At 40.9% G+C, this 25,372-nt stretch overlaps 1 protein-coding gene across 1 annotated transcript; it reads right to left on the bottom strand.

The window, feature by feature from the left end:
- Positions 1-1,554: 1,554 nt before the first annotated feature.
- LOC130553626 (acetylcholine receptor subunit beta-like) lies at positions 1,555-24,820 on the bottom strand. Its single transcript, XM_057332699.1, has 11 exons — positions 24,666-24,820; positions 20,407-20,540; positions 16,098-16,142; positions 15,586-15,695; positions 14,138-14,246; positions 10,911-11,055; positions 9,940-10,125; positions 9,534-9,757; positions 5,039-5,214; positions 2,527-2,674; positions 1,555-2,372 (listed from the first exon to the last, which is right to left on the bottom strand). The coding sequence occupies exons 1-11, from the start codon at positions 24,724-24,726 to the stop codon at positions 2,226-2,228; spliced, it is 1,485 nt and encodes a 494-aa protein (XP_057188682.1). The 5' UTR covers positions 24,727-24,820; the 3' UTR covers positions 1,555-2,225.
- Between the last annotated feature and the right edge of the window lie 552 nt (positions 24,821-25,372).

Genomic DNA, 25,372 nt, shown 5'->3' with positions numbered 1-25,372 from the left:
TAACTGTTTCTCCCGAGTGGAGAGAGAGATGACGAGAGTGAACATACACTAGTATAAACACACACATGCATGCTGGCTGCATACTTTTGTGAGGACTTCCTATTCACACTTGTTCTTAATATAATCAAATTAAATTACTATAAACCAATCCCAATCCTAAAATATAACTTTAGCTATTTTTAAATTATTAATGTTCTGAGAATGCCTGAGAACACACACACACACTTTTAGCATTTAACAGTGTAGCTCATAAACCATCACCGGTGATAACAACAGTATTGACTGTGCTTCAGTTTAAAAACCAACGTTCTTCAGTAAATGTCATGAGTGGTGTAATATTAGAAATACCAATCACAACTTATTGATCTAAACCTCTGAGCCCCGTGCTTTGAAATTGGAAGTCTGCAAGACAGGATTCTGTCCGCAAGCACGAACAGGCAGTAAAGAATATATTCAGTCAAACATAACACAAGTCTTCCAGCAGCCACTGAACAAACATTGTAGTTAATATCATAACATCTGGATTGAGTGTGTCTGTGTGTGTGTTTGTACTTTATACAACTATCTTTGTGAGGACCAAACTTTGTGAGTGTAAAGTAAGGACATTTTGGTCGGACCTCACTTTTGGAGACCCATTTAAAGTCACCATGAAAAAGAAGTAGCAATTTTATCTTGTTTGCCATATTATGGCATATATCTGAGTGAAACAACTTCTGAAATGAGAAACTGATTGGATATTTGAAAATTGGCAGTTGCTAACAAAATGGAGGCCGATTTGAATGGCAGTTGCCAGTCAGTCAGTGTTGGAGCCCCGCCCTCGCACCATTCCTTGTGACCGAAGTGAAGAGAGGTCGTTTTGAGGAGGTCAAGGTTTTTGATTAACCTGATATCATAGATTATAATGGCTCATGGATTTAAAAAATGCTGAAGTAGAGATAAGTTACTTATAAATGCCACAATATTCCATAATAAATACGATTTTCCATCACAAGGTTAGATGAGGGTTAGGATCAGACACATAGTTCTGATGGTTAAGGTTGGGTAAGGGGCTAGAGATTACACTGTGTTCAGTGAATGTCCTCACAAAGATAGCTGTGCAAAGGTGTTTATGTGTGTGTGTGTTAGAGGCCAGTAGAGTATGAGATCTGTGGTGAGTAATGAATGAGAGTGCATGTCAGTCGCTCTCTCAACGTCGGTGATCACATTCTCAGGACATTCTGTGGCTCCTCTCTGCCTTTGATTTCACCCCTCCCTTTCTGACACCTAAAAACAACATAAAGGCTAAACAACAGGTGGCTTTCTCTCCCACAACTCATACAATTTGTATGAGAAATGTGGTGAAATGCGCTTGTGTATGTGTATCTGTGTGCTGTGTCTCTGTGTGTCCTTCTATGTGACAGTGCACATGTGTCTTCGTTTAATAAACACAGTTGGTAAAGCTAATAATTTATGATGGTCATACAATTGAAATATACAGAAGAATACACATATACTGTACTCTCTGTAAGGCAGCCCAGTATAACAAGTAGAACATAACAAGGCTTTTATGTTAGGTATGTGAAATAGTCTTTATCTGGAAACATTCTCTTCATTCATCACATAAAACATAACATAAAAGATTTTTTCAACAAATAAAACTTTCATTAAAAAATGACATGAAATAACACGAAAAAACCTCCACACATTTAAAAGCACACATCACACTAAATAACAGAACAGCATTTTACACATTATGCGCCAATACAAGTAGTTTTGCACAAACAAATGATTTAATATAATTTATTCTTCCTCTTAATGTAGGGAAACAGTGTAGAATATATGGCTTGATTTTTAACTTAGTTTTGAATAAGAAATGTTGTACTTTAGCATAAAACATTTTACCCAAACTACTTGGAAACAACAGCTGTTTTGTCAACAATATGATGTTTTTAACTTGAAGAAATTAGCATTTAAAGCCATTACAAAGCAAAAACATCTAGATACTGTACGTATCATCAAAAGGCAAAATATTGAGATCAACTGTATTTACAGCGCATTAAAAAATCACACTGGACATGTAAAGCTGTTTTGTTTCTATTAATTGATAACCTAAATATTGTATGCTGAATTTCTGCACTTCCACTATTAAAGATAAATACCATAAACATATAGCAGTCTACTTTATAACATGTCAGGTCAATGCTTGTGGAGTAAAAAGTCAATGGTGAGAGAGGCAACCCTTGGGTTTAGAGGCTCATGAAAGGATCAGTGGGTGTGGCATTGAAGCTGGCATTGGCAAATATACCAAGCGTCCCAACGGTGGTAAAAATAACAAAGATCCAGAGAAAGAGTCGGTCAACCACCATGGCAACATATTGCCAGTCCTCCTTTAACTGATGGAAATGAAGTTAGAAAGAAAATAGAAGAAAATAAATGGAGGGAAAACGATAATGATTACAGGAAATAGAAAGAATAATGAAAATGTAAAAAATTACAGAGGCCTGACACATAGAAATAAACGGGAAGAATAAGATATAATTCTCTTACAGCCTCATAATCTTTCTCAGCCTGCAGCTGCTCGGCGATGTAGGTGATGGCCTCCACTGCTGCTTTCAGCTCCGGAGGAAGAGCGAGGTAATGACTGGGGCCATCAATGAACTTCTTCAGGTCAGTGCACGGACCCTCTGGCTGGTATCTGCACCATAGGGCATGAAGCTTCAAAAGCATGTATAACATTTTATTGTGTGCAAACTATTGGGCCAGAAACATACTCTGTACGGTTAAACGTGTATAAGGGTTTTCTCAAAGTCTGCATTTAAAGTGACATTATTCACAATATTATTATTACATATACATATATTGCCAGCAAGTCTAAGTCTGTGTTGGCCACATTACTTTGTCCTTCAGATAAGGGTAGAACTATTTAAAGCTTTAAAAAGTACTGGGCTGTGCGCCCTTCTTGCTGTCTGTGTGTGTGTGTATGTGCTCTGACTTCAGACATAATCCCAAATCTGAAAAGGAAGCTGCAACTCTTGTGTCAAGGTGACCCATCCCGATATGGACCACAGATCACAATTTACACATTCAATCACTGTCAAAGGCATAAATTCACAAATTTAGTCATTAATTTAGTCATTTATTCACTCTCTCACACTCACTTTTTGTTTCAATCCCCGCCTTCTGCTAATGGTGTCACTACCCAGCCATGAAATACTTCCAACGTGCTGATGATATGTTTATCATAACTGATGTGTTGCATCCATCTTTTGAGAATCTGTTCACTAACATCTGTTTCATTATGCATCCTCTCTTTTTTCTTTTGCTCTGCCCTCTCTCCCTAGTCATCCATCTTCCAGATACTCCAACTGCCTATTCCACCACAAGGTGGCAGAGTGGGGCTTCATTTGCCAATAGCTCCAAGCTCTGTTTGGGTATTCAGGTCCTGGTACAGCAGCTCATTGCAGGAAGTCTGTGGTTCACCAGTGAGCATCAGTGACCTGAGCAGAACCCCATTAGACTGGGACATACGTTAATGCAAGGCTGAGAGCATATGCTCCAACACAGCAGATTTAGAAGAGTGAGTGTAGAAAAAAAGCCTTAGCACAGCAGAGGAAAATTTCACATGACTATAGCTTTGATAAACAAATAAAGAGGGGTGGAGTGAGCCATTGGTTGCAATTCACAACCTCACCACTAGATGTTGCTTAATTTTATACACTACTAGACCTTTAATGTTATTATTATAGTCTCAGCCTCAGACAGTCTGTCCAATACCATCTTATGTCATTTTTGTTCATAAAGGATTCTTTTTCCAAATGACAATTTTTATGTAGTTCAGGAGTCATCTGCTAAGACTTGCATCATAATTACATGAAAAAGCTCCTTAAAAGCCTTTTTCATCTTCAGAGAACCTGTTCCTTTATGGGTTATAGGTTAGGTTCTCAGAGAATGCCATGGACTGATATAACTGTATACTGTATACCTCAAATGCACCGCAAATGTCTTTGGATAAATACATTTGCTAACATAAAATGTGGATGAGACTGTCAATAAGCAAAAGTCAATTGAAAGACATCCTGTTCCCGTCTTAGGGAGATGTTCTGTTTTCCTCCTCCCTCTCCTCACACAGTAAGCCGGCAGACACAGATGACTAATCAGGAAAGACTAATTTGACTAAGACATGGTAGAAATGGTGCCAAAACACGCTATAAAACCAATTAAAATGTAAGATACTGCTGCCTCATCGAATTGCTCTAATAGAGTGTCTCACTCCTTCCTGTTCCCTCTATCTCTTTCTCTTCATCACTATCCCTCGCGCTCTCTCTCTCCCCTGGCTCTATAACTCCTCCCACCCCCCACCTCTTGAGGCCTGATGCAGGCCGGGTCTAATGTGTTTTGGGGCTGATTTGTGCTGATCATTATTATTTTAGTGATGATTTCTTCCTTTTTCTCTTACTTCATTCCTCGCCCCACACCCACAGCTCTCAGAGAGTGTAATTCCCTGGATGAGGTGAAGTGTGTAAGAGAGAGAGGGAAAAGTATTAATTACACCCTAAAGTGTTCAGCCACACTCAGGCACACACGAGTTATTACTGAGAACATCTTATAGACTTCCATTGTTTTCATAGCGGGCTAATGATATTTCTATCATTTATTCCAACCTCTAAACCTGCTGGCATTATTATAAAAAAAGATTTGCCCACTTTATATGTTTCTTTTTTACCAGTACGGACCACCTAAAATGTCTTATTAAAAATGTCGAAATAAAAATTCATCCCTCTCAAATATAGCCAAACACACACAGCTAAGGCCAATGTAAACATTAGCTGCGGCCCTTGTCATGACTGGGGTCTTTAAAGGTGCTTGCTAAATGATCACAGTGAATTACAAGCTAGCATAATATTCTAAGCGTGCTCAAATGACAACAATGTTGTCATGTTGTCAAAGCAATCTCAGAAAACCAGCCTTTTGATTCATTTACCTAAACCAGCTTTTCTTTCCCAGCCCTTGACATATGACTCTAATGACCTATGATGATCTGATAACCCTATGAGCTTACCTGTTTGGTTTGGGGAAGAGGAAGGTGGTGTTATTTGGTTTGCGGATAAAGTACTCATCCGCCAGCCGGCTGATGGCATGAGTGTTCTCCTTTTTGAGAGGTTTCTCAAGAAACAGGGGAGTCTCCACTTTAGGTCGCAGTAGCCCCAGGTACGGAGGCAACATGTGGATAAAGATCTAAAAGAAAAGTAAATTTGCAATCTTTAGAATTTTTCAACATCTCCAAGACAGTTCTTGTTTTTCTCAAAGTAATTTTGAATAATATAAGATTTTTGAGTTGCATGTAATTTTTTTGTCCATTCTCAAGATACACAATACACTATAATAATGCATTGTTAGAGTATTATGGGTGGTAGCTAGGACATTGCTATAGTATGTAGTTCCCTTTCTGTCGGTCTCTCGACATTGTGTCGAGCCGACAGATAGGGTTCGTCCCTGAGAACCAATCGCTTCTGACTTCTTAGAAAAGGCCAATGAAATTGGCGAATGAAATTTGCATGCCGGACTTCGCCCCCGGATATCCGGGTATATAAGGGAGACGGCGTGCATCATTCATTCACCTTTTGTTCTTCGGAGCCTTCGCTCATGCTCAACAGACTTCGCTACAAATAGCAACTACAAGACTGCCGGCTCTACGACGTGGTGCAGCGGACTGTCCCTTCCTGGGCGTCTCGGCGGGGGACGACTATCTCGACGACTGGCTCATTTGACACACTCGCGAGATCTATTATGTACACACAGGGACCTAGTGCTTCGGCACCTAGATCGATTGGGACCACAGGTCAACCGAGAAAAGAACAAGCTCTCCTCGGTGCAGAGCATCCTCTTTTTTTGGTCTCCATTACAGCGCGACTGACTCAGAAAGCGCTCAGTCATTGTTGAACTGCCTGGAATATTTCAAGCAGCCAGCGGTCCCCCTGAAATTAAGAGGCTCCTGGACACATGGCATCGTCGGCGGTGTTGATACCACTCGGGTTGATGCACATGAGACCGCTCCAACACTGGCTACAGAGTTGAGTTCCCTGGAGAGCGTGGCACATGGGCAGCAGGCGGATGGTGATTACGCCTCTCTGCCGACGCACCCTAACCCCTGGTCTTCAGTGACCTTTCTACGGATGGGGGTCCCTCTTGGGCAGGTCATGAGGCATGTCGTGGTGATGACAGACGCCTCCCTGCAGGGTTGGGGTGCCGTGTGCAACGGGCACGCAGTGTCGGGGCGATGGACGGGCCCCTGCCTGCGCAGGCATATCAACTGCCTAGAGTTGTTGGTGTGCTACTTGCACTGATGGGGCTACAACCTCTCGTGCAGGCCAAGCACGTGCTGGTCCGGCGGACAGCACAACTGCCATAGTGTATATCAACCGCCAGGGTGGCGTTCGCTCACGACAGCTAACACGACTCGCCCGACGCCTCCTCCTGTGGAGTCCGCAGGTGAGCAGATCCCTGCGAGCCACACATATCCCAGGCGACCGGAACCAGACAGCCGATGCGCTCTCTCACCAGTTGACGCCTCGCGGAGAGTGGCGACTCCACCCCCGCGCAGTCCAGCTCATTGGGTACAGTTCGGGCGGGCTCAGGTAGACCCCTTCGCCTCCCTGGACACCACCCATTGCCCGCTAAGGTACTCCCTGCCCGAGGCCCCCCTCGGCACGGATGCTCTAGCGCACAGCTGGCCATGGGACAAGCGGAAGTACGCCTTCCCCCCAGTGAGCCTCATTGCACAGACCCTGTGCAAGGTCAGGGAAGAGGAGCATCAAGTGTACTAGTTGCGCCATACTGGCCCAACCGGACTTCGTTCTCGGAGCTAATGCTCTTGACGACAGCTCCCCCCTGGCCGATTCCCCTGATGAAGGACCTGCTTTCCCAGGGGAAGGGCACGTTATGGCATCCCGGGCCAGACCTCTGGAACCTCCATGTCTGGCCCCTGGACGGAACGAGGAGATCATGAGTGGCCTACCCTCTGCGGCGGTTAAGACCACTACTCAGGCTAGGGCCCTGGCCACTAGGCGACTATACGCCTATAAGTGGTGCCTCTTCTCATCCTGGTGCTCTTCTCGAAGAGAAGACCCGCGGAGTTGCTTGATCGGGTACGTGCTTTCCTTCCAGAGACTCGAGAGTAATCTCTCCCCTTCCACACTGAACATGTATGGAGCCGCTATTGCCGCTCATCACGACTCAATTGCTGGTAATCTCTAGGACAGCACAACCTGATCATTTGGTTCCTAAGGGGCGTGGGAAGGCTACCGCCTCACCCGCGCTCCGTACCCTCTTGCGACCTTGATGTGGTCCTGGAGCCCCTCGGAGATGCTGCTCTTTCTCACCTCACAATGAAGACGGCTCTCCGGATGGCGCTCAAGAGGGTAGCGGACCTAAAAGCATTCTCCGTGTCCACAGATTGCCTAGAACTCGGGCCCGGTGATTCTCACGCTATCCTGAGACCCCGGCCCGGCTACGTGCCCAAAGTTCCCACCACTCCCCCTACACCAGGTGGTGAACTTACAGGCGCTCCCCACCGGGGAGGAAGACCCAACCTCATCCGTGTTGTGTCCAGTACGCGCATTGCGCCTCTGTTTGGACCGCACGCAGAGCCACAGGAGCTCTGAGCAGCTCTTTGTCTGTTTTGGAGATCAGCAGGAAGGGCTGTCTCAAACAGAGATTGGCGCACTGGATCATGGACGCCGTCACTATGGCGTACCTGTCCTAAGATCGCCTACGCCCACTGGGTGAGAGCTCTCTCCACACGGAGTACAGCCTCCTCGTGGGCACTGGCTCGAGGCGCCTCTCTGGCAGACATCTGCAGAGCTGGTGTTGGGCTACACCCATCACCTTCGCGAGGTCCTACAGCCTCCACGTAAAACCGGTATCGGCTCGAGTCTTGCAGGCATCAGGCAAGACTGGCAGCCGGTAGGGTGTATGCCTATGACAGTACCTTCCCCCCTTTCTCCTAAGGGGGTCAGCGTACTAACTAGCCTCCCTTCTTCCCCCACTGGGTGAAGAACAGGCACTCCATCCATCACTAAGCAAGCACCTCCTGCGGGCAGGCTGGGCAGAGCAGCCCTGCCCCTTAGGCCGGGTACCAACTGAGTTATCCACTACATAGCTCTAACCGGACCTAGTGCTACCGGACATTGTAACCCCCCAGCAGGGCGGTTCCGTCTGATGTATCTTCATGATTGGTTCCCACCTTGGTAACCCATGACCTTCCCTAGGTGGACCTCCACCTCGCGGTTAACTCCTTCAGTCCACACATTCTTCCCATGAGTTCTTCCCCATCGGTGAGACCATGTTGAAATCTCAACTAAACTCCTCCCTCCGGTACGAAGTGGTCTCTGTAGCGCATCCCCCGCTTGAGGAAGTAGCGCTTACCCAGTGGCCTTACGGTACCAGGCGGCTTCTCGCTGTTAGAGAAACAAGGCCGCCGCCTGTGAGGCCGAAGGCAGGGGCCTTCCCACCTTTCAAGTAAAGCTCTAGGACCCCCTACCTACCCACTGGTAGGTTACAATTTCACGGTAGCGCTCACGGCTGACACGCCCAGGCCAGTCACCGTCGCTTCGCTAGAGATTGTGACAGGGCACAGTGTTGTGGCGTTTTCCAGGACAGAAAGCGAATGTCTTGGTTACGGATGTAACCTCAGTTCCCTGATGGAGGGAACGAGACGTTGTGACCTTCTTGCCACAACACGTGCTGCCCACTGCAGCAGTCGTGAGAGGTCTCAGGCTCCTCAGTACAAAGGTGAATGAATGAGGCACGCCGTCTCCCTTTTATACCCGGATATCCGGCATGCAAATTTCATTCGCCAATTTCATTGGCTTTTTCTAAGAAGTCGGAAGCGATTGGTTCTCAGGGACGAACCCCATCTGTCGGCTCGACACAACGTCTCGTTCCCTCCATCAGGGAACTGAGGTTACATCCGTAACCAAGACGTTTCTACAGATTTTTGGGTGGTTGCTTAACAAACAGCATTTTTTAGCGTCATCATCCCACTAGACAAATATTATACGTTTAAACTGTACATACAGTGCAGGATGACGTGTACACTAAACTTTAATACTCTTGTTGTGAGGTCTTGAACATTTAAGCAATACTAAAATTGATTTTTACCTAGAAAGACACATAATTTACTACAGTGCTTTTAAAATTAAGTGTTGTAAAACAACAGTGGGCCAAAGAAAGCCCACAGAGTCTTCCCTTTCTCTGCATGACTTCACAAAGTGTCTAAGACTGACTCTACACTAGTGCGTTTTCATTTGAAAACTGAGTTTTTGTTTTCAAAACGCTCTTCATCCACACTAGTGTTTTTCGTTTAACACAAGCAATACGTGAAAATGAAACTGCGAGTAGCCTAAATACTAAATAGGTGTTATAAATTTGCCATTATAACAGTGGGGCCATAAAGACCCTAGAAAGATTGATTTTGAAAAAAATCCAGAGCTTTTGATAAGAATTGTAACTATGTATAAGATTCCACTAAAGCAAATACATTGACTTGACTTGACCTTGCGCACCCACAGGGGCATCTGGTGTGTGTTGGGTGAGCGATGGTGAAGGTTGAGCACCACAACACTAAGGATGACAGAGAAGGTGACCAGGATCATAGTGAACATGAGGTAGTTGACAATGATGGGAACACCCAGAGATGTTTCTGGGATTTTGTTGGCCAGCAGCAGCAGAAAGACAGTTAAAGTCAGCAGGACATTGATTGAAAGTCCCATCTTCTCTCCTGTGGATAAAGACATCTTCACTTGATTACCTCATACTGTACTATATGTATCCATACCGGTGAAATGTATTAAATTGAATTCATTTACAAGAATATAAGCAGCAGTGGAATTAGCCTTTGCTAAAGATGAACATACATCTTGGGTCACAAACCTCCATATCCTTCCCCAACAGGAGCCTTACCTGCATCTGGTGGCAGATAGAAGTTGAAGATGGCAATGATAGTGATGAGGATACAAGGCAGGACGATGTTAAACACATAAAACATGGGCTTTCTCTCGATGATCAGGTAGAACGTGATGTCCTCATACAGGTCGTCTCGCACATTCTTCCTAGAAACCTTGTGACGGATGTGCCATTCTCCGCTCTCTGGGGTGGGAAGAGACACAATCATGAAAAAATACAACAAAACAGATGTGCTAGAAGATAAATATTTTCAGTGGTTGTCATTTCTAAGCAGTAAACTTGAACTAGAAATTAAGGCCCGGTTTCACAGACAAGGCTTAAGGCTAGTCCCAGACTAAAATGAATGTGTGACCTGTCTTAACTGAATATAACTTGCCCAGAAATATCTTAAAATATATATCATTGCCATTGTTTTGTCTCAAGATGCACACCAGTAATGTATTCATCTAAGGCATTTTTATAAAAGCGATATAAATATCTTAATTCAACTAAGGCATAGTCCTGGTTTAAGCTAAGCCGTGTCTGTGAAACCGGGCTCTTAGGTTTTAGGAAAAATAAAAAAAATCTGCATTTAAGGTTGACATAAAAAATAGTATGTGACATGATGTGCAAAACTAAGTTTAAAGGAAGTCTACACACTTAAGAAGTTGTAGATGTGTTAATGCAAAAACATATGGAGCAGAACATGTTAAACTGGACTATGGAAGGTAAGGACCTCAGTTGTTCTTTCTAATACTGCCACCGTTTAAAAGGCCAATTAGAGATGCAGGTACCTCCCGACCGCCATATTGCTGGACTTTCTCCATATTGTACTCATTATCCTAATGCTTGTAGAGGTGTTCTCATGTGTTTTGGGATACAGTCTCTTTTCCTTATCCTATTTAACACAAATTGCTGTATGAATTCTCTGAGAGATTCAGAGATTCAGAGCATTATGTGCTTTGATCTACAGTAAACTAGCGTGTTACCACTGAAGCCTTGGTCGTAGACGATCTCTCGGATTTCATTTCCCTTCTTATCAACGGTGTGCTGCAGATCTACTTCTGAGGAGTCGTATGTGTATGAGTGGAAGACCATGGTGCAATTCTGCCAGTCAAATGGAAAATATGTCACCTGAAGAAGAAGAGAGAAAAAACAGAGTCTGTTTGGAGTCCACTCATGACTATTTGTGTGTGAATCCTTCCAAGCATCTTTTCTTTCAGATCATATTTTAATCAACTCATTTGCACTTTTTATTTTTCAAATATGGGAAGACGAGACAGAACATCAAACACAGGCAAACTAGAGCAAGGCCAAAGCAGCAATTCAAACTAGATAGGTACATTTTCTGAAGAAAATGTGAGTGATGCTTTGTGGCAAACCACGGAACTGGGCACTAGAGTGATAACACATTAAGCCACGAATGAATCTAACCAATCCCCATGTCTCTACGATGTTCTGATGCAGAGATATATTGCTAAACTGTTGCTAGGCTAATATGTTTGGTTGCTATGGGCATAGCTTGGCATCTGCACTTGATAATACTCTAACCTATGAGTGAAACAAACCAACCTCCGTGTCTCTATGATGTTCTGATGCAGAGATATAGGCGTTGCTAAATGGTTGCTAGGCTAACCTGTTTGGTTGCTATGGGCGTGGCTTGGCAGCTGCAATTGATAGTACTCTAACCTATGAGTGAATCGAACCACCCCCCGTGTCTCTACGAAGTTCCTATGCAGAGATATAGGTTTTGCTAAATGGATGCTAGGCTAACCTGTTTGGTTGCTATGGGCGTGGCTTAGCATCTGCCAATTGATGATGCTCTAAGCTATGAGTGTAAAGAACCAACCCCCGTCTTTCTACGATGTTCCGATGCAGAGATATAGGTATTGCTAAACGGTTGCTAGGCTGACATGTTTTCTATGGGCGTGGCTTCGAAGCTTCATGATGATTCTGGGACACTGATTGGTTGCCTGAGTAAAACGAGCCCACCCCCTTGTCTCTATGACACTGTGTTGCAAAGATATCCACCTGAACCTTTTATAATGGGAGTCTATGGGATCGGTTGCTAGGTTGCTGTAAATGGTTGCTATGGGCGTGGCTTAATAACTTCATAATGATCATGTCACACTGATTGGTAGCCTGAGTAAAATAAGCCCAACCCCTTGTCTCTAAGTGGTTGTACTGCTAAAATATTAAACACGGGACGTTTTACGCCTTATATGGGCATGCTTCCAATGATTGGGAAATTTTGGGAGGCTCTTACACCCCAGGGGTACAACTTACACCCCATTGTGAGTGATGTTCTTACAGAGCCTGATAGCCTCTTCAAATCGTGTATTATTTTCATGTTTCTACGATATCCTCACTCGTAGCTACGACCCGTCAAAGTTGGGCGCAATGTTAAGTCAATAGGATTTTTCGGGTTTTTATTCGCCCCCCTATCGCACCCCCTCCACCCGATTGCTTCCAAAAGTCATCACACACCATTCCTCAATGGGCCGCTCGATTTGAAGTAGTCATTCATGGGTCCAAAGCGAAAAAATAACGCGTGAATATATAGGTATCTATGTTTTGAATGGAAGTCTATGGGCGCCAATGCGCCATTATAAGTATATGGAAATTTTGGGAGGCTCTCACACCCCAGGGGTGCAACTTACACCCCATTGTGAGTGATGTTCTTATAGAGCCTGATAACCCCTTCAAATCGTGTATTATTTTCATGTTTCTACGATATCCTCGCTCGGAGCTACGATCCCTCAAAGATGGGCGCAAAGTCAATGGGATTTTTCGGGTAGTTTTTCGTCCCCCTATCGCACCCCCCCCCACCCGATCGTTCATAAAAGTCATAGCACACCATTCCCGAATAGGCCCGTCAATGTGATGTATTCATTCATGGGTCTACGCCAAAAGCTGCGGGACAAGTAGCGTGCCAAACCTTTGGCGGAACAAGAATAATTATAAGAAGTATGTATGTTCGAATAACAATAGTTATGCTTTTTCAAAGCATCACTAACAAGGAATTATCCCCAGCTGTGAATTAATGTCATTTATTCGTAGTGCAAATTATGAAAAGATCAAAAGATTATGACTGTGATTTTATCCTCCATTATGCATTTTATGATTTAGCACTTTATTACAGTATTTAAAGGTTTCTTCCATAACTTAGAGGCCGTTTACACGAGACAGTTTTCAACTGAAAACGCCAAAAAATGTATGCCGTTTTGGCTGTCCGTTTACACGGAAGCGTCGTTTTGGAGTTTTGAAAATGCAGCCGTTTTCGTTTCCATGTAAACTGCAAGACTGAACTTTCTGAAAACGATGACGTCACGCACATGCGTATTACGAGCTTGGTCGCGCGAGTATAGCCAAAGCAATATGGCGGCTTCCCGTACTGTGAGCTCTCGCTGCTCGACTATGTATTAACGTTTCTCCAGCAAAATGTGGATTTGTTGCACCAATAAGACCAGAGGAGACATACTATTTACATTCGCCAGACTTTAAACACACATATACGTCGACCAACGGTATTAAAAATCACTTTTGGCTTATAACTGTGCATGTGTATGTGCCAAGGCACGTCCTGTTGCTTTACACAATGCCATCCACTGGCCTGGCGTGCATGCTACAGTGTTTTTATCCGTTTTCCTGGATCCGTGTAAATGCAGACAGTTTTGATAACACTGTCATGTGTACGTGAAACTTTTCAAAAACGCAAAGGAAAAACTTTTCCGTTTTTCATCGTGTAAACGTGGCCTTATTCTTACATTATTTTCATAAAGATACCAAAACATTTATTATAAAACGGTCAGTTCTGGTCCTTGATTCTGATTGGCTGAGTGGAATTCTAAGCCGTTACAAAATACCCCAATATATAACGGCTGACCGCACCACATAGCCTAAATATCATTTTATTTACTTTATTTTATGAAACCTTGCTAAGCATATGGAATAACCGTTTTATAAAAGCAATAAGCCCCGCGACGCAGTGGGTTACAGTGCATTTTATAACAGCTACGGGGTTTTAATGCCCTTAGCTGTTATAAAATGCACTGTAACCCACTGCTTCTTGGGTTTTTTGTTCTTTATTAACAATCAGTAGGTAATGATGTTGTAGTCCTTTCTTGTTAATGTTCAACACATTACATAACAATTCAATTAGTACCAAGATCTATATGAGCTGCAAGTTTATAAGATGCAGTCAGGTTAAATTTACCTTCACTCCACAAGAGCTCCGGTAAAGCGCTGGTGGAGTCCAGGTCACACGGCCATTACTGTAGGCCTGAACGTGAACTTGTAGAGCTACACCAAACACCCCGTCATTACTGTACACACACAAAAAATCATAACCTGTTTGAGTGGAGCAAGTTATTAAAACAAGAATTAGGAGTTTGTCCAGCAAATTGAACTGAGCAAAAATACATTAGTATTGGCACATTTTCTCTCAAAAGAATAATATGAACAGATTGGAATAATTTCAAAAACACTAAAACAAATTGTGAGATTTTAGCCCCGTCATCATTTCTGAACATGCTGAGAAACCCTTATTCGTGACTGAATTTATACAGCACACCACTGATTATCTGATACTCAGTAATGCCTCTGAGCATGCTGGGAAACATACACCTTGCATTTGTCTCAGAGAGCAGTTTGGGAAATTGGGAAGGTGACTCATGGATTGAAGGCTTCTCTGAAGGCAGATACTGGCCTGCAGTAACACTTCTTCCTGAATACAAGCTCTTGTATTGACTTGAATGGACTTATTTCAGTTCAGATACTAACACTTTAAAACAAGGTTGTATTTGTTAGTGTTTGTAAATTAGCTAACATGAATTAACAATCAGAAATATGATTTTAAAGTTTTTTTTATCTTTGGTAATATTGGTTATTGCCAATGCAGGTGTTAGTTCATCGTGCACTAACAAGTCAACAGCTGCAAATTTTGTTTTAAAAATGTGTTAGAAAATGCCAGAAAAAACATTAACCGAGATTAATAAAGGCTGTAGCAATATTGTTCATTGTACTGTTTATACTCAACATGGGACAAAACAGACTGTTAATACTTCCCATCTATTAAAGTAATGGTGCTATGGGACTGAAAAACATCCCTTACTGAACAGTGTGGGGGGATGTAGTTTGTGTGTGGGAGTGAATGCAGGACCGAGGACGCTTGTAGTAGAGAGCTATGTTGTTTAATTGGCTATAAAGCAGAGATGAATTGCACAGAGAAGATATTTAGCAGTGTTGGGGATATACCTGCATGCACTGCCTGTCAGCGACAATGCAGTGCATGTGTGTGTGTTAGAGAGATAGAAATTGAAAGAAAGTAAAGTGTGAGTGTGCATCTATTGACAAGTTGTTCACAAAAGCTTTGATAATTTCCCAAACAAGTGCTATTTTCTGCAGTTCTTACATAAACTCAACAAAGGCTTTCTAAGATATTGTGCATTTGAGCATAATTATGAGTAAATAATTTGAGTAAATTATATTTACACGGCACAGCTTCCTGTAGCTCAGTGGTAAGAGCATGGTGCTAACAACGCCAAGGTCGTGGGTTTGATCCCAGGAGAGTGCACATACTTAGAAACAAAAGAATGTATAGGATAATGCAATGTAAGTAAGCGTCTGCCAAATGCGTAAATGTAAATGTAAAGGTATACTTACTTGTTGATGAGAACAATGTCTGGGAGCCACACTTTTCCAGACGGTATACGCAACACATCAATTCCACCATAATCTTTCGGGTTCCAAAATAAACGATAATCATTCCACTCCTGAAACAGGTGTGTGTTTTTTGAGTCTTGAGTTTAGACAAATGTGGGTCATCAAATAAATTATAAGTTGTGTCAGTTTATCATTTCATTAAATTATTTCAAATGATATGACTCCTGTCATTAATTAAACCAAATGTAACATCTCTGCACATTGGTCCATGAATATTATCTGAATCATTTGCATAATATTCATTTTACATTCAAAGTTGTGTTATATTGATCCTAGTCATCATTAGCTGTGTTTGTCATGTGTGACAAAGCGTTGACATTTCAACTCATTAAATTATCATGACAGATGAGTTTGTCTTTACTTCAGTGCATGTAACGCTTGGTGAATTTGAATTGCACTCAAGATGAATGTTGTGCAGACACAGCAGAGCCGAGGAAATTGTGTCGACTTACCAAGTTCATGATAACAATGGTGTTCATTTCTTCATCTTTCATGTTCTAAAGAAAAACAAAATATGACAAATTAAAAAACTGTTAAATAACTTTTATTATAATTGTGTAATTCTGAATGCATGTGTTCATTCAGATTGGATGCAGTGTTTTAAAACAATGTGAACACCGCAAAATGAGATAATCAGTTTTATTTGCCTGGAAGTTCTAAAGTTTGACTTTACTCTAGAAATGATAATGGTTTTAGAGAATTGACAGCACTATATTGGATTGTGTTGCAATAAAATGTTATCCTAAAAATGTGCTTGCGATAACATCTAAACTACTTGATTTTATTTAGTTAACAATATAGTATTTACCTATCATCATATCAAGAATCCTATCTATGAGTTAGAACAGGGAAAATAAAGTTCCTCCAAGTCACCATAAAATTAAAACTTACCATTATGGAACATTGCAGTGTTTATTATAAATGATTTATCTGTTTACTTCCCTCATAAGCTTTAGTCAAAATCTGAAAATGCACCTCCGCCCTCTAGTGGCGATCCTTCTCTCTTGGGTAGAATGTCTATGAACTCTTCCCCTCCAAATGAAACGTTTTTATACATCCAATCAATTTGCAGCGGAAAACACAAGCCATGCCATACTTTTTCCATTACTACTCTGTCTCACTCGGAAATACATCAAAATACTGTAAAGACTTCCGGTTCATAAGGGCTTTAAGTAACAATAGCAAAGTAGCACATTTTTGTCCATTAGGAAGGAAGCAAGCTTTTTTAGGGTGTTTAGAGCCAAATTAAATTACAGAAACACTGATGGCAATGGAGGGAGGAGGTGATGGGATATGACTAGCTGACAAGAGAAAATTCTGAGGCTCAATAGTCAGATCAGCACACAGTCCTGCAATGCTATTTAAAACTAGAGTAGGAATGTCAGATGGACAGCTGGCTTAGTCTCCTGCATAGAGCACACATAGAGGGGGCTGGGTCAACATTGACTGTAAAAGATTTATAGATTCTGTATAAACACTTAACATTGTCTTTATGTAACATATAGGGACTGTGTTTGAATATGGGAACACGTTCAGGCTGAATACAGTTATTCGGAGTGATACATTATGTATCAGTATGTCTGTTTGTTTGTTTTGCGGAGAATGGGAAGTGGGGACCTGACAAGAGCTGAGATGATAGAGCTGGATAAAGAAGGACGCGGTCTCTTGACATGTCTTCACCACAAAATTTCAAATGCTATTAGATTATTAATGATAATCTTAAAATATAATTTATTTTATTATTAAGTTTATTTGTTTTATTTAGCCTTGTTGTGCAAGATCTCTGGAGCTTGTGCAGAGGCAGCAGCTTTTGCCAGAGGGGAACTGGAATCCCCTGGTTGGGCCTGGGTTCTCCTGAGGTTTTTTTTCTCGATTAGAGTTTTGGGTTCCTCGCCACCGTTTGCATACTGTTTTTGCACTATCTGCCTGACCGGGGGGGCTGCTTTAGAATTTTAAAGTTTTACTTAATTAATATTGCATATAGGAATTTATAGTCTGTTATATTTGACCTGTGCTTCTCTCTCCTTTATCCTAAATGTGTGCTCTCACTGAGCGTGTGTGTGTGTGCGTACTTGTCTGTGTACGTACGTGTGTGTGTTGTGTGTGTGTGCGTGCGCATGCGTGTGTGTGTGTGTGTCTCTATGTCTATGTGTGTTAGTACGTGTGCATATTGTGTGTGTGGAGTGTTTTGTATGTGGGTATGTCTGTCTTCTGTGTTTTCAACCTTTTCTTGTTTTTGCAGGTACAACTTTAATTATTTTGCTTATAGTCAATATGTCTCATGTACAGCTGCTTTGTAACAATGAAAATTGTAAAAGCGCTATATAAATAAAGTTGAGTTGAGTTGAGTTTTGGCTGGTTGGGTACCAACAATAGGTCATAGTCTGGAGAATAAAGATATGAAAAGGGCACCTCGATTAGACGGTTTCAATTTGAGACATCTGTGAATGTGTATATATGTGCATGTGTGTGCACCCGAGACTCAGTTATTAAATCCCTGTCTTAGGAAGTGAAGGATACAATGACCTGTTTCACACACTCAACAGCTGCACCAAACATCAGACCGGCGTCAAAGAAGATTTTATTTCAGGGCTTTAAAGTATTGTAACAGTGTTCCTTCTTAAAAGGAATTTAATTTACCAGGAGTGGAGCCTACTAAATTGTAATAAACATTGCGTCACATTATACAACACGTTATTTGCTTAACATTTACAATTATGCATTTGGCAGAGGCTTTTATCCAAAGCGACTTACAGTGCATTTAGTCTATACATGCATTTTTAATCAGTGTGTGTTCCCTGGGATCGACCCCAAAACCTTGCGTTGTTAAGCGCAATGCTCTACTAACTGAGCTACACAGGAACATTACACGCTTAACACTACTCTGGCCTTTGTAGAATGTGAAATGTTTTGATTGTGAATAAATCAAATGGGCTTATGGTTGTAACAGTTATGGACTTTTAGTTGATGTTTTCATTGTTTCTGTTTGCCCTGTCTGGTTTGACTTACAGGCCCTGTCCACATGAACACGGGTATTTTCAAAACCGCAGTTTTTTCTATGCGGTTTGGCCGTTCGTCCACACGCAAACGCAGTACTCGGTCACTGAAACCAAACTTTTTTGAAAACTCCTGCCAGGGTGAAGATTTTTAGAAACTCTGGTTTCAGTGTTGTCATGTAGACAGTGAAACCAGAGATAAAAAAAAGTGAAACCGGAGATTTGGCGGTAGATGTTGGAATGCGTGCCGCTATCACCTTTGTTGGATGTCAGATTCCAGGCTTCTGATTGGCCAACATGGCTTTATGGTTAGGGTTATATCTCCACCTGTTGGTTTGGCATGCTTTTGATAGCGCTTTATAGCGTGTTTTTGCGTTTTGGTGTGGATGCGTTTTTTTAAACGAAGAAGGAAAAACTTGGTTTATAAAAATACCCGTGTATTTGTGGACTAGGCCTTAGTTTTACCAGTTGTCTTGATTATGTTATTCTGTTCACCTGTGTCTTGTTAATCATCTGGTTTGCTCCTTGGTTCCCTGCATATATATGACTTTAGTTTCTGCCTGGTCATTGTCCGGTATTCTTCTTATGTTAATATTGTGTGTGTAGTGATTTATTATGGATTCCTTATTAAACATTGTATTTTGGATTACACTCATCATGCTTTCCTACACAGCATTCCGTGACAATGATTAACCACTAACCATTATTGTTTCCTAAAGCCTTATGTTGCTATATTTTGTAAATTTAAAAAATGTTCAGAAAATAAAAAAATAATAAAAATCTGCTATTCGGTGCTTATGTGTTGTATGTTTTGAACGTACTGTATTTTTATCAATAGAGATCATCATTGACCATACTTTGCAAAGAGGTTTTATTGACCATGTTATTTGAGATTTTTTTTATTGATAGTTAATGTTAATCATTAATTGTGTACATCTTAGTGATGTTATATGTACACTACTGGTAAAAAGTTTTGGATCGCACTCATTCTTTATATTTTATTCCACACAATAGAAAAATAGTAAAACCACCAAAGCCATGAAATAAGACAACTGAAACTGTGGGAATTATGTTTTGACTAAAAGCATACCAAATAAACTAATTATTTATTATAACAGTTCTTTAAGGTTCTCGAATCTGGATACCAACATTCTGCAAGTATCACCATGGCCAGATCACAGCTATGCTAATATAGAGCACTATCACACTCATACTCAATGCAATTGTATCTTCAAAGTAATCACCTTTTGCCTAGAATTTGCAAAACTGTAAACTGTAAAAAAAGTCTTAAAATGTAAGAATGCAAAAGTAATCATACAAATTACAAAAATTGGTAATGTGTTTTTATCGTTGTAAATGATAGACACAGTATTTCAATTTTAAACTATGATACTAAAATAAATTAAATTAAATATGGACATTAATGATTGTATTGATATTATGTTTTATTATATTGCACCAACAGTTGGCTTCCAAAACATTGATTTCAATCTTTGAAATGGCTTTACTCAGTCAATATCAACATTATAGTTTCAGAATGGTCTTTAAATTATACAATGCTCGTACGATTAATGTAGAAATCAGTAAAAATATTTTAGCTGGCTTTTTACAGACAGGGTCACATACTGTATTCCCCTTTCCCTCCATGCAACTATATTAAATATTCTTGTGATTTCACATATCTGCATCTCGGCATATATCGGTAAAATCAGCATGGCATTTTGTATTAGACAATATGTGTGTGTGTGAGCGTGTGTCTTCATACCAGGCTGACGAATGCCGAAAGGGTCATGCCAATCCTAACAATGATCCTTTCCTCGGGTGTCTTTGAAGGCCGCACTTTGAAGTTATATTTCGCAAAGAGTTTCTTTATCAGCTTATCTTCTGTATCTGATGCACCTGTAAAGAAATGTTATTTTTACCTCTCAGAAAGTAGACCATTAACAGGCAAACATCAACTTGTATTTTTATTTGTTATACCTAAAATGGCTTGTACAAATGGGTGCTTATTATATAATCTAGGAAAACATGAATTCAAGATTCTATGAACAGGTCTACCCCAGTCCTTCACAAATCTCTTAGTCGACAGCACTACACATTTTGAGTGAGGAAGGGGGTTAGGGCTGGTTTGAGTGGTATTGATCTATGCATTAGAACCAGGGCCCGACTAGGACACAAATTCAGGCCGGGAAATCCCACACTCATCCAGGCGACAAACCACAACTAGAAACCATGAACCTATTTTTTATTAAATGTAGAATGCTTTGTAATCATCACACAATACGCCATCAATGCTTAATTAAACTGACAGTGCGTTTATATAAATACAGGAAATACAAAGAAGAACGTTTCAAGAAAACAATTATTAAAATTGATCATGTGGCCAAACCACAAAAGCATGTTTAAATGATTTATACTACAAGTCTATCTTAAACTGAAGATTCATTCTATCCTTAGGTTTTACAATAAAACAACAAACACATTATATGCTTAAATCGTATGTGTGAAGAGAAACAATTGCATCGTGCTGTCAATAACCTCTCCTGCACTGCTTTATGACCGTTTTCCCTTTAAATGTTATTGACGTTCGAAACGTGAATGTCACTTTGTTGACGGTCCCTAAATTCACAAATATCGAATGTCCAAGCCAACTTTTATGTCAGTCTTTTATGACGTGCTTTGACTGACAAATGTCACGAGCGCGATATTGTAGCGCGAAATTACGTCAACATTGATGTGTGAGAGCACGAACCTCTACGCACACACGCGGAATTATTTTGCTCTCGCACAAAACTGGACGCGCCCTTAGATGCTCTCCGCTCGCACGAGGAACATAGATTTATCTTGCTCTTGCACAAAATTGCCGTCCAGTTTAGAACGATATGGCGTTATTATAATGACAAATGTCGCGAGCGCATTATTACAAGGCGAGAGCGCATTCTTGTCATACGAGCGCGCGAATCTTTCCACTCGCACGCCGATTTCCTTTGCTCGTGCACAAAACTGGACGCGCGCTTTCAACTGAGCGTGTGCGCACTCAAAATGCGTTCCGTGCGTCCACGAATCTTTTGGTACTCTTGCTCTCGAGAGGTCCTCCTGTGTGTTCCAGGCATTATAGGCTGTCAAAAGTAGTCAACCAATCAGGGATAGGCTTCCACGGCGGGCCAATGAAAACGCGACCTCTTACATGGCATCTTATTGGTTGAAAGTGACTCGACGTTTTCAACGAAGCGAGATGGATCCACCACGTTCTCAGGTAACAATATTAATATATTTGATGCAACATGATTAGTCAAATGTGTATTAGAAATGAACGGGGCATTAGGATGCTTTGTAGGCTACATATAAACATCAGTTTAACTACCATGTTATTCAGACAAAACAGGCCAACACCCTCAAGTTCATGTGGTCCTCATGCATGTCCTACACTAAACATAATATTGTCAAAATAGTACTAAATTGATTACCGAACAATTTAGATTGGTGTCTTAAGTTAGCTTTATTCTAAAATAATATTTACTACAAGTAACGGTACATATCAAAACAATAATAGCACTGGAGCATTTGTAAATATCATATAATATTCTATACCTATTTGGTTATGCATTTAATGCGTTTGCAGACAGACACTGTAAGTGTTCTGCATTCAGTGTTCCAGAAGTTCAGGGCACACAACTGAACTTCTATGCAATATACCAAACGCTCCCTTACCGTTCATTTATAATATACATTTGATGAATAATGTTGCATCAAATATATTAAAATTGTTACCTGAGAACGTGGTGGATCCAGAGGCGTATTAAGACCTCATGGTGCCCCCCATCCACCCACCTACCCACACGCAAGAATCCACTCATTAAAAGATTTATATATTAAAAGATTTTATAAGAATGAAACTCAGCAATTTACAATATACTATTTTACAAGAATTACACATTAACATGACACTTTTGTAGAAAAGAACACGAAAAACAACTCTTCATCAAGCATTTTTAACAATTAGGCCTACTGTAGTTAAGAGGTCGCATTTTCATTGGCCCGCCGTGGAAGCCTATCCCAGATTGGTTGACTACTTTTGACAGCCTATAATGCCTGTAACACGCAGGAGCACCTCTCGACAGCAAGAGTACCGAAGGATTCGTGGACGCACGGAACGCATTTTGAGTGCGCACACGCTCACTGAGCGTGAGGAGAGACAATTCATACACTGTAAACCCGAATAAGTTGGGAAAACTCAAAAAATTTGAGGTAATCAGTTACATCAAATTTTTTGAGTTATGATGTTCCCAATTTTAAGTAAGCAAAACTAGTAAGTTTTGAGTTTGTTGTACTGTTGTTGACTCCTTTTAATTTTGAACAATTTTAAGTAAGCAAAACTAGTAAGTTTTGAGTTTGTTGTACTGTTGTTGACTCCTTTTAATTTTGAACAATTTTAAGTAAGCAAAACTAGTCAGTTTTGAGTTTGTTGTACTGTTGTTGACTCCTTCTAATTTTTAACATTTAGCAAAGTAACTTTTTTTATTTACAGCTAAATAAATGAAAGGTCTTAAGACAACCTAAACAGTTCAGCTGCATCAACAATTAACAAACAGCCTTCACAGAGAGTGATGCAACATACACGACTGCTATTGCACCTCCCACAACCTAAGCATAAGCACCACTCTTCTGAACGATGGTAACCCCAAAAGTCAAAAACACAACAAACTCTTCTAAATATCCAAGATAATTGAACATTCATCATTAACAAGGCTTTTTCCTTTCTAAAAACTCATAAAATAACACTTCATTTCAAAATTTACTTTCCTAATGCAGTCTCACGCAAAGCATGCTGGGAACTGAATTTCATTCTCAACAAATCATCTTGAATTAACTTGTTGAAATTAAGTTAAACTAACTCAAAAGTAAGAATTAGTTACAGGAACTCAAAACATTTAAGTTAGGAATTTTTTTTATATAAAATTAAGTTTACACTACTTAAACTGTTTAATTTCTTTGAACATTCGGGTTTACAGTGTAAGAGAGCAGCGTATAGTTGAAAGCGCGCGTCCAGTTTTGTGCACGAGCAAAGGAAATCGGCGTGCGAGCGGAGAGATTCGCGCGCTCGTATGACAAGAATGCGCTCTCGCCTTGTAATAATGCGCTCGCGACATTTGTCATTATAATAACGCCATAGTATGAGAGCAAAAGAAATCCGCGTGCGAGCGGAGAGGTTCGCGCTCGGACATCAATATTGACTTACTTTCGCGTTACAATAACTCACATTTGTCTGTAAAAAATGCCATAGCTGGCTGGCAGCAGGCCAAATCAATCGACAGGCCAACTGGAATCGTCCTGGTTCTCCCGATGGCCAGTCCGGGCTGATTTGAACTCTGAATATATACAGGCCAACAGATAAAAGTCTCATAAAAGCACATAGCCTTGGGTGTTCTCAGACCTTAATCACACGGTGACTGTTCGCCCACCCAACCCTGCTATGGCTTCTGTTATTATGCATCACGTCTGCTGTGTTTTCCCCTGCTCGCGAAGGTTAGGCGCATTTATAAGGGGCGCCACATTTATCAAGTCTTGCGTTGCTCGAGCCCTTCAGAATATGAACTGACAGTTACAAATGACAAGCGTCTGCACAAGCAGCACCTTCAATACCAGCGACTGCTGCTTTTACATTTACAACAGTTTTACAGTGGTTTTGATCGACTTCTGGTATAACTTAAAGTGGCTTTTAGCGATAAAAAGATTTTGTATCAATATATTTATTTATTTTGCCTGCATGCGCTTGATTAGTTGATAGTGATATTCTGAATTGAGGTTAAGTTTTCAATGATAAATACTGGTGGTCCTCTTTAGAAATGTTTCTTTATAAATGTAGCCTATACAATGTAAGCACGATATAATATGAAATTGCTACCTGAAAGCAAAAGTGGTCAGGACGCTATACAGCAAGCAGAACCTGAACTTACATAAAAGTGTATGAGGCGCTCTTACTCGCGGCAAACACAGACACACAAGTTAGAAAATGTTACTTACCTCCCGTTGCGCACAGGAAATAGAGGCAACAAGTAAAAATAATCCATTCCTGGGCCTTCATTGAGATTCACGGTGATATCTTCATATAAAGTTAAAGTGTGGCTTCATTCGTGTTTTTTCTCAGCACTCACAGTTGGCGTGAAGTCAGACACAGACGGCTGTCACTCTCTGCTCGGGTTACAGGCGCGCGCTCGCTCGCCTAGAAAGACTCCACGCACCCCACACCAAATATATGTATTTATTTATTATATAACAAAAAATGTATTAAATTGATTAATCTAAAATCCAAAGCAACCAAAGGAACTACATTTCCTACAAGTAGCTGTTTTATCATTGTCCCAATACTCGGTATTTACATAATATCATATAACATAATATAACGAGATACAATATGTAAATGGATCATTAGCCAAGTTTGCTTTTGCGATGGAACAAATCGAAAGATAGTCTGAACAATTGCCACTCCTGTTCATCCTCACTTGAGCACTTCTATCAAGCTGTCCCGTACTTAATTTATGGCGGCAACACACCACATTTACTATTTGGTACAATGCCAATTTAATCATTATGGACGTCAGCTCAACAACGCATAACTAATGTTCACATGCCTGTAAAAAACTATTGAGATGGTAAACTTATGAAAGCACCAATTTAAATGCTTAAAGGTATAGTTCACCCAAATATGAAAATTATGTCATGAATTACTC

Source organism: Triplophysa rosa, linkage group LG1 (assembly GCF_024868665.1).
Source record: "Triplophysa rosa linkage group LG1, Trosa_1v2, whole genome shotgun sequence".
NCBI lineage: Eukaryota > Metazoa > Chordata > Actinopteri > Cypriniformes > Nemacheilidae > Triplophysa > Triplophysa rosa.
Note: the sequence above shows the minus strand (reverse complement) of the source record. Positions and strands in the feature narration are given on the sequence as shown.